The sequence below is a fragment of the Acyrthosiphon pisum genome, chromosome A1, assembly GCF_005508785.2.
Source record: "Acyrthosiphon pisum isolate AL4f chromosome A1, pea_aphid_22Mar2018_4r6ur, whole genome shotgun sequence".
Classification (NCBI taxonomy): domain Eukaryota; kingdom Metazoa; phylum Arthropoda; class Insecta; order Hemiptera; family Aphididae; genus Acyrthosiphon; species Acyrthosiphon pisum.
The window spans coordinates 105,598,772-105,610,561 of record NC_042494.1 but is presented as its reverse complement, the minus strand read 5'-3'; the positions used below and the strand labels follow the sequence as shown (position 1 = coordinate 105,610,561).

General features: G+C 30.0%; 1 protein-coding gene across 4 annotated transcripts in view; it reads left to right on the top strand.

Moving 5' to 3' along the window:
• Positions 1 to 11,790, top strand: part of LOC100164123 (GATA-binding factor A) — a 32,139-nt gene that overhangs the window by 6,659 nt on the left and 13,690 nt on the right. For 2 of the 4 annotated variants that reach the window (XM_001943318.5, XM_016807883.2), the window contains one exon: positions 10,080 to 10,222. In XM_001943318.5, the coding sequence (XP_001943353.2) occupies positions 10,159 to 10,222 (64 nt within the window). In that variant the 5' untranslated portion in view covers positions 10,080 to 10,158. Of the gene's footprint in view, positions 1 to 7,438; positions 7,802 to 10,079; positions 10,223 to 11,790 lie in introns of those variants that run through there. The other 2 variants (XM_029487958.1, XM_008189077.3) reach the window with 2 other exon arrangements.

The window sequence follows — 11,790 nt, the reverse complement described above, 5'->3', positions numbered from 1 at the left end:
AAAAATCAAAAATGTGGGAAATCGATTTCAAGTAGACTGGATGACGAATTCAAATCTGTTTACAGAATTCTTATCGCTTCATTAGATCAATTGGTATGTTTGGCAAAAAACACGTCTAAAATACTATGTCATGCGTGTGTTAAACGAAAACAGAAAATCACGGTATCGAATCCCCTTAATTGTAATCGCGTTGACTCCAAGAACCGCAACCTTTTGGTAGGTTAAAACGGACACATTTAATAGGTTAAACTGCACACTTTTAGATTCTGAGCGGAGCGAAGAAGCTAGTAGTTTTACAATGGTGTTTATTATTATTTTTTATACCCTGTATACAAAATTTCTACCAGAAGGAGTGCTTTGATTTCAACATAATATACTACATCATATTTTAGCAAATTGGATCAAGATGGTACTTTAGAAAGGTCGTTTTTCGATTTTCTCAATATTTATTTAATGCCACGGGAAAAACCATCGACAAATTACGAAAAACCGCTAAAAATAGGATTTTAATTTCTAACGATTTGTTTATTATCATAGAAACGAATAAAAAATAATAATATTATAATATAATTCAACTTACAGGATATATTAAATAATAACAATATAAAATATATCCAGACTGACAAATCTTCTCCACTCAGAATCGTTTTTCTTATACAATGATATTATATCATTGAATTCAAGTTTAATACAATCCATTACACGTTGACCCACTTGTAACCTACTGTACACTGTACAACAGAGCGACAACTACTTACCCACTTTTTTAATAGGTGTATTCAAAAACTGCACACTTTATAATGATATATAATCTATTATTTATTACCTATTTATATTTATTTAAAAATAATTTATTTACAGTTAATATATTCCAAAATTTAAGATATTAATTTAAAATTTAAAAGTAAAAGGTTCAAATTTTTTTTAAAAATTCTTCCCAACATTTTTACTATTACGCAATCTAAATTTTCTGTACTTAAAATCATCAAGTACACTTTCCCCCTTTATTTCTATTGTGTAATAATTTCGATATACACTATAATTTAAAATATTTAAATGAAAACGTTAAAAATCATAATATACGTTTTGACCACTATATTTATATTGTATAGGTATATCATAAAACTATACACAAGACACCAACAATGGTGAGGGGCGACTAATAAAAGACTTAAACGTGTTAGCATGATAATTGTACAGTATCTTATTATCTTATCTATTCTGTTATTTGGTATTAAAAATAGTGTGCCATTTTGCTATTTTACAATGAACCGATAAAAGATAGTGTTCGTCTACCCTTTTGGGTCGAAATGATAAGTGTGTGGTTTTTGGATGCAACCATTATTATAATACTCACTATACCTAAAGTAAATATTAACTAGTTCCGGTACATTAAGTTTAAATATTTAATTTCATATGTTTTCCTGTCTTTAGGAATATTATCAAACTTGTAATTGTCCATTGATATACGATATACCATTGATATACCTACTCGTATGATACAAGATAAACTAATTTGACAAACAACTTAATTGTGGAAAACACTGACCACGTAACCAATGTATTAAAATAGTTTAATAAAGACAAAAGTCCAGATTCATCAGTTACAAATTGATTTTGTGGAAATTATATACAACTTTGACAAGTATGGATTTATTTTATATTATTTTAAAGCTAATATTTTATTTTTAAAGATGAATTGTTTATTTTTGAAAATTAGATATATGATAATAAGTGCACGATAATTGTTTAGTTTATAATTCAAATAATAATAAGTTGGTTTGAAAAAAACTGTTTAGGTGTTTGTTATAGACTAAGGGCCGTATTCATAGTGGATGATTATGAATAAGTATTGCTTAAGCTAATTTTGATAATTTAAAAAATAAAAATAATATGATAATAACTAAAAACAGTGCTTAAGGTAGGTCACGACCAACCTTAATTTAAGTAATATTTTTTCTTTTCTTAAGCATCGGCTGTGAATATGGCCCTAAATATATTTACAACCGAGTAAGTAACCTATCACTGTGTATTTATATAACGTAAATTAATTAAAATAATTGGACAATGTGAACTTTTATGAAACTGTTTTAGACAGAAAAATATTATATTAAATTAGTTCCATATAGTTATAATATTTTGAGCTATTATAGTTTATAACATATTCGATTCTTCTACATCGATATTGTGAGAACAATTAACTGTTGGTTATTAGTTATTACCATATTATAAATATATATCATGATGATTTCATTCTGGTGATTTAGATAATTCAACTGAGAACTAGAAATATCATATTTGATCGAATCATTGGGTTTTAGTGTCTATATACTATAATATTCCATTGATATTTTACAATAAATTATTACATTTAAAACATTTTTACTGAACATTTATTTACGATCTAATCATATTTTATTATGAAGTAAATAACAAAACAGGAAAGTATGTGCATTGGTAGGTACTCTAATCATTAATTTTTCATTCAAGAAACTATGTGTTCATAATACCCAATACATTCATATCGTTAAAATCGTATTAGGTTAGATTTCCTGGTTGTTGACGGATTGTTAAAAAAAAATGTTATTCAAATAACTTTTAAATCAGTCACAACGATTTAAATAACACTATACGCTACTGCTGGGACCGGTTTACGCGGTCACACGAATGAGATTAAAAAATATATATGTAATTTATAAATCCTAACACAATCATCTTGGCCCGTACATTAATAATATCAATGTGTATGTGGTTAATCTGTTAATGACACACACACTTGCATAGTTTATAGTTAAGTTTTAAAAACAGAAGACGAGCTTATCCTTTTGTATATAAACACGACATAGGTGCTTGAATTTTCGATTCGAGCTGAATATTAATACATCGATGATGTCTATGTAGGTACTTAAAACTTGTCCTGTATAGTATAAATTTTCTATAGATTTATGGTATGCTTTTAAATAACAGCATTGAGGTGATATTACTATGTGCATTAAAATAATAAAATACGCGTCACCTGTCTGTATATTTGCGAATGGTTATTTTTGTTTAAAAACGTGTTTTTTCCTCACTATTGTCAGAAGTCTTGTCGGTTTGTTTGATATTGCAATGTACAATACAATTTAATATAATAATATAATACATATATAGGTATGCATAATACATGTTGATTATAGATACTTCAATCCATTTTCGGTATACTTTTTAGATTTGTATACTTACGTCAAACTGATTGTCAGATTGAAATATTATGTATGATTTCTATTGATTATTGATATACATAGGTATAAACCATAAACCTCGGAGACACATATATAATATATTTATTTTATACCCAGCACCTTTCTTATGGCCTTGGTAAGTTATTTTAGGTCATTACTGTTGTAGTCGTTTATAATGTCACATTTTATAATCATTTTGACAAATCCCGTAGACGGCAAACGGTTCAATCTACACAATCATTATCAATACCCGGATCACGTTACAAATTATAATGATAACGTGATAAAAACAATGGTTATAGATAAAAAAAATTTATAATTTATATTATCAAGCATAGTGGTAATGATAACATATTTTTTTCTGTGCCTTATAATATAGGTATAAGTATGTACAATGATTTGGCTTTTAATCGATTATCAAAACACTTGTCGTCTCGTCCTGATCTGATAAAATACTACGATAGTATCATATTTTTATTGAAAAAATACAATGTTTAATAACGTCATAATGAAGCTTATAAAATTTTAAAAATATACCTACTTATAATGTTAACCAACTATTGAACCATATGTATATAATATTATTTATTTAAAATATAATATAAGATTCAATTTAAATACCAAGCAATAAATAATGTTTCAATTTAATTTCAAATTGATTTCAAATTATCAAGTATTTAATAATACGTATAGATAACAAAATAATCTTTTTTTCGTGCGTGTTTAATAATTAATATCTATTTTGGGATCAATAGGTGTAAGTACTAAATTCATAAGACTGTAAATATATATTTTTAAAATACAAAGTTACCTTAAGAACACAAATTGTGTTTTCAAATTAAGATTAAGATTAAATAGTTACTTATTATAGCTCGAAGATATTTCAAGTAATATTTCATGTGTTAATATTAATTAACTATATAGGTATAATGTATATTATGCGTATTACCTACCTATTTAGTATTTACCATTTATTAATTACTACATATGCGTTCGGTAGAGTGTAGACCCAGTCAGATCAGTATGAAATTAATATTACGAATTTAATTAATTAATTTTACACACACATAAAATATTCTTCAATGATTTATTTATTAATCTTTTGAATCGGAAATATAAATTAATAATATTACACTGTTATGGTAATCATTATATTACACCTAATGGATATAAGCATAGACATAATATAATGTATATTATATTATTATGTCTTTGGATATATTGATATGAGTATACTATTTTACAATATATTAAGTACGTGATATAGTTTATCGTAATTTTTAATAACCCTGTTTACTGTTTAGATTTTATAATATAATATATTAATATTTAATATGTGCGAGCTGCAAGCCAATCGGTCGTTTGTGTGGAATAAATTCGTAATATTTAATTTCTAATTTTTGTAAATTTAAAAGTATTTCATCACTGTACTGAATTTATTAACAAATTATCAAAGACGTGGGTTTTTTACGTTTTTTTATAATGGTAATCTGTGATTGTAATTTGTAATTGCACTTTTTATGTGTTTTTTGAAGGAAAAAAACCGAAGACATTGTTTATTTGTATAACATGTGACGAAAACATAAATCTCTGCACATTTTAATCTATTACTATTTACTAACCTAAATAGACTCCGATATTTATTGCGTTTGTCTCAAAACCATAAAATATCATTACGCCCAAGAGACACAGTTCGCCCTTTTTTTTTAAATCACTGACGGGTTTTTATTTATTAGGTCGGCGCTACAAGACAACAATAATATAGTCTATATCATATACACATTATTAAACATACTTAAACATATTTACATACACACACACACACACACACACACACACACACACACACACATCTACATACATATTTAGTACCCAGAACATATACCAATAGGCCACGAGTACACAATTACATACTTTAAAATGTTATTAGGGTACCTCCCACACATACATATCCTTGTCATTTATATATATATAAACATTATAAACATAGGTATAAATACATCTAATATATATATATTATATAAGATTTTTCAGTTTTAAACCGTTTTACGTTCACCGAGCGCATGTATGTAATATGTTTTTTTGAACATCTAACAAAAGCATAACGTATGATGACAAATATAATATTATTCATATTCAATACAAACAATTCCATACAGGTACCTAATAATATGTAACGTTTTAAATAGTGTCCAGTTTAAGAATATCGTAAACAGTTAAGTTGGTTTCCTTATTTGATAAAAAAAAAATTGTAAATAAATAAAATATACAACAACCGGCGTTAATACACTCATGTGTGTCCAATTGTTTGGCCGTATAATTCTGTGAACATAAATTATTATTATTACATAATATCTCAGAGTATTTAATCGTCATAATAATAATAATAATGTATATTATTACGTTCACGGGTTGTTTTATAAATATTAGACAATAATAATATCAATTAGATTGATTTCAGAATGTTGTTGTCGTGTTGCATATTAATTGTATAGACATAATAATATAATATAACATTATATAATAGTACGAGCTATAGGTGATAATGTTATGCGAATAAAGCCAATTCACGTTGTCGAGATCATACGAGTAATTTATTTATCCCGATCAGAATCTATAAAAGGTCGTTTTAAAAATTATATGCCAACCGACCAGTTCTATTATAGTCGAACTGAAAAATGTCTGTATTCGGGTTAACCACGCATGTCGTAACCGTAGCGAATAGATTTACCGTGGTATAAAACCAAACCTAAACAAACAAAATCTTAAAAGTAGGTACCTATTTTAATAATTCAACTGTACACTGATAATAAAAATATAATTACAGATTATTTAAATTATATCGCGGTGAATTATACCGATACGGAGTTTATTACTCGACACTAAGACACTAATTATAATTTCGATTTATTATTTCTTAGAAAAACAGTTCTATCTTCTATTATCTTAATCTTAAGTTGCACATATTTTAGATATCGGTGATCCTAATAATAAACGATGATCAATTTCGAATAGTTATTTTATATCTAAATGTGTAACATATTCTCATTACATAGATTATGCTTGTTGCTTTATAATTACCTACTTATGATAATCATTAATATTACATATAGTATTATAATTTGTAGGGAGAGAATTGGGTGACAAGAAAGTGCTTTAATTTAAATTTTAAAATATTATAGACGCTTGCCGTAATCAACGGAGTACGTGACAATATTATATTACTGATAAGATATCTTTTTTCGTTAATTTAATTAGTAATAACTGATAGGAATAAAAACTATAATAATACAAAACCACATTGGTCCTATATAGTAGGTATATGATGTATAGCATTTTCGTACAAATACTCAAAAACTCGATATCGAATAGGTATAGGTAGGCACTTAATCAAATAGATTTCTATTTTACCCATTGTACCGGCCGATTACTGATTTCAGTTAATCGTACGATCAAATATCATTAGTTTAAACATATCATAATATAATAGGTAGTGCATCGAACATTGTGACTTTGGACCTCACGGTTCATAGGTATTAGGTACTATGTATAATTAATAATTATATATATAAATAAAATCATAATGTGTGTTATTTGGTTAAAAAATATTATGCTCATCTTAAGAAACCGAATAAACATTTAAATTATTTGAAAAAAAAGTTAATTAACAACGGTTAAACACAATCCAATTCCCAGAAAAATCACCAATGACCTGTCATTTTGCCAAAACGCATTCGGCCGAGCCAATAAATACGAAAAGCGAATTTAAAATAAATTATTGAAATAATGTTAATAAACCTGTATTTTAATTACGAATTTTTTATACCCGTATGATTGGTATAATATTATATTATTATACTTTTTATAATGCACACACACCATAATAGCGTCGGACGAATTTTGTCCGCTCCGTTCAGATATTTTAATCAGTCTTCTCTCGTTTGGCCGGTCCACAATAATCCGCAACGGACCAGACGCAAAGGTCAAACCCACATTAACCATTGGTCATTACTATATATCATGGATATTAAATATATAGTACCATTATTATTTGATGCTTTCATTTATTAGTAGTTATTACAATCGTGTAATAATATACGAAAACAGTTTCTGTGCAACGTGTGTGTACGCCGACGATGAGGAATAACAATTTAACGAGTTTTTTCCTTAGGTTTTTATTATTCATCAGCAAACTGTTAGATTAGAAACATCTATCTGATTATTCTGTAACCTATTAAGCGATTAGATTAACGTGCCCAAACCATCACGCACTGCATCGGTTCATTCGTATATGCGTTCGTCAAAGAACGATTAAAACCTCCGAAGGCTGCACAAAACGTTTCGTGTACGATATAATATAATATAATATATTGTAATACTCGTTTATTTTTCTTAGTTTTCCGTTCGTTTGAAATATAAAATTATAAATATTACTGGAATTTTTTTTTACCAGCGATCGGTTAAAACTTAAAACCTCGTTAACTCGCAATCGTTCGACCAGCTGATGCTTCGAGGACATCTGCAGTATCGCAACACGACAGTTAGAGCCAAAATATACACATAAAACATGTACGTTACAGGTATACTAAGGCTGTAAAGCTGTTATTAATATTATTGTTAGCTGATTGCATCCAACTTTTAGTAGGGTAAAGGCTAGTAGTAAATACGCGTTATTATTATTATTATTATTATTTTCGACGTCATTGTATTTCTTCATCGACCCTGTCGAATATATTTTAATATAATATTGTATCGATCGTCGCCGACTCGGGGGTGGTACAAATCACTCGCCCTATAGTTGTGTATTCGAAGAGCCCGATTCAAAGTTATAGGGTGAGGTGTGTCAGCTTTTGTCTTGCAGTGTTAGACGTATAATAAATTTCAGTAATAGAAATTCTCTTTTATCGGGTCACAGAGCTGACCATTATTGTCCAAGTTCACGACGGACAACGATAATACAATATTATATCGTATAGGTATTTTAATAATAATATGATGATGGGTGTAAGTTGTACTAGCGTTATCGCCTGCAGTACTGCGAGTACATATTGTAGGTATATAATATATAATATAAAAACCTACTACCTAGGCACCCGGATAACGATGTAGCGCCGACGCTTACCTATATATATATGTATTTGTATAGAAGTATGTACCTATATATTATGTCTGTCTGGCTGCCTACCAGCCCGTGTAGTATACTAAAGTTAATTATTCTTTGAAACACAATGCCCACAGTCCCACACCGAATTACCTTATCTATATCCATGTACACGAAAACAGCCTTCTTATCACACTGACATTAATTGTCCGAACCTAGTGTGCACCAGCATATTTCACAGCACTATAGGTGCCTATATACTTATCTCTGCCGATTATATACCTTGTCGCCATGACGTAACCCTTCGTTAAAAGCTTATCTCACACACACATACATGCACGCGCGCGCCTCTATATTATATATATAATAATAATATATTATGTTGGTATACTATATAATGTAATATAATAGTATTATTTATGTACATTTAATATATGAGTCTTGTTTTTACAAGTTAGTACATTCCTACCGAAATATTACAACGAGCGACGCAAATATACGATGTTATAATAATAATATATCGTTGCGTCCGCGTAAACAACACGTAAGTATTTAATAGACAAATTAAGAATCTCCTGGCGGTTATTGGTGTACAATCTGCGTAATCATGATCACGATCAAATTATTTTTTCCCTTCAAAAGTAGTCTTACATAACATGGATTTAGGTTCCATGATAACGCATAAGGGATACTATAATAGTAGTATAGTCTATATATTCTAACATTGTAAGGTATCGGCACCGACGACGCTTAGGGATTGGCTGAGGTTCGTCCTCGGATAATGGGTTTTCCGAAAATACTTTGAAGCCAATAAAAGGCGTCACCGTTTTCCGCTAAAATCGACCTTTCCGTTTACCACCAGCATAATAATATGAATTTCCATTTTCCACCACCACAAATTTGAGTTCTATGTTTTGGTAACCCCTTATTGTAAGAATTGAAATATTATATTATAGATCAAGTAGATAATAATATGTTCACAATCATGCCTTTTCTACATTAATAGAAAAGAGAGGAAAGATTACGTCGCAATACATGCGACATCTGACAATAATTAAGATAAAGTGTTGCCATATGGATTGATCTTCTACCGATTTTACAATACCCATTACATTTTAGTTATTGTGTTGAAGTCCGTGAGATAAGAGTACATTCAGCACGATGGAAAATATAATAATTGAAAGTTATCGTGGAAATATATATATTATTGCACCGGTGGTAGACGGACTTGGCGCGGTAAATGGAGAGGTTTATTTTGGCGGAAAAGTGGATCATCCGTGTCTATTACATCGCGTACACCTTTGGACCGGAAGGCGGCGTGTCGTCGGTTTTCCACCGGTAGTAGTTCCACATGACCATATCCATACAATTATATAATAACACAATTGTACATGTATACCTAATCGTTTATGGTTATTTGTTGGTTATCTTATAACGTGCACCGCGACAATGTCCCGGAACGACTTTTTTACCCTCACTCTTGTATATTGATATAATGATATAACATTTAGCAGGTATAGGTAATAACGTGCAGCCAACCAGCCAGTTCTGTCCGAACGCTACGCATTATCACAATATAAAAAATATTACCTAATATTATTACATATATAGATAGGTATTTTGCATATACACACCACGTAAATGTAACACGTTTTCACACGATGCGTGTCTTGCCCAGCTTAGATATATTTCGTAAAAACAATAATATTCAACATTAATTATAACAGCATATTAATTGATGTATCCGTGTTGACCAGGCGAAGAATTCACGGCGGCCCGCGTGACACTCGCGGTCAACGGTTCGCGATACAATAACCCGTGATCGGGCATGAAGTCATGTTCCAATGTTCGTCGACGAGCACAATCGGCACCAACGCAGGTGTCGTCTCCAGTGACACTCGTAAGTACCAATAGTATAGTATATACCCACACCCTGGTATTTCACCACCGCCGAACCCTGCTATTGTCACCCCTTGCATCGACCACGCAAGGGTCGTTATTACTTATTATATCAGGCCCACCTATTAAGTCGGCGAGAAAACGACCGATTCACGTGAAACATACGAAGTAATAATATTATACATTCAAGGTTGTTCAAAATGAGGTTTCAAGTGGTTAGACATTTTTTTTTTTTTAGGTTTATAGTGATGATTGGTACATTAATTAATAAAAGAATAATATTTTTAATTTTGCTTGTGGTAGAACTTATATGTTCTATATGACTTATCTCGATCATACTATTAACATCTCATCGATAACCAAATTCATTCCACATTTGCTCCAGCATATCCGTTGTAATTGACCCCAGCTAATCTGTGGTTGATGATAATGGTGGTACACTGGTACGTATCAGGGGTACTGTATCTCTAACATGTCCCCAAAATAAGTAACCACATGGAGTAAGATCAGGTGATCAGGTGATCAGGCCAGGTGCCAAGCATCAGATGAATAATTTTTAATAACCTTATATTATAGTATCCATTACGTCGGGTTGAACGTTGTTTTTTTACGTACATAGTTTCTCCGTCCCTTAATTGCCAGTTTGTCTACGCCCGACCATTATATACTGTGGTACCCATACACCGGAATATCCAACCGGTCTACCCTCGCATTCGTGTCGCTAACATATTTTTCGTCATCGTCTCGACGATTCGATTTATTATTTACACAGTCGGAGCAGTCAGTTAGTTATTCATGATAATAAACATATTCTGCAACAGTGGACATTTTTTATTTCATACATTTGTTTTTATCGGAGAGGTTATAATAATGTATCAATATTTACTTTTTTTATCACTCATAATGCATTAAATCAATTTTGTAAAAAGTTAATAGTTAAATATATATATATAGATTGGAATGATATACACTCCCTACTTATATGCAAATTATTGTAGATATTTTTAAGTTCATAATTTAGTCACAGTTTGATTGGCCATCCGAACGTGGTGGAAAAAGAATTCAAATGATAAATAGTAATGAAATAACTCAATCGAATACATTATACAACTCTATCGGCAGGCGGCTTTAGAACCGGGAGTTCACCAAAGTTTTTAAAAGCCCTCTAGGTACTTACTTGCAGGAATACCTACGTGTATGGTATCTTTTAAAATAAGAAGACGATAATAATATATTTCCTCGCTACCTACGCTTGAATGTTAAACTCAATTAGGTACCTCATCAAACATTTTACTATTAGCCATCAACTCATCCCTATAGTAACACCTAAACAATATATATATCGACAACAAGATCAATATACTAAAAATGTTAGGTATTTTTTAGAATAGATACACCGTCATTGTTGTATTCTGAGCCCTACAAATTTTGTGATTATAGTTTACCTGATATTAATTAAGTACCTATCAACTTTTTTCAAAGTCTATCTGAGATACATAATATATCACCTGCACACAGTATAATGAACGGTTGGTATTCAAATTGAAAATGCTCGTATATACCTATGCA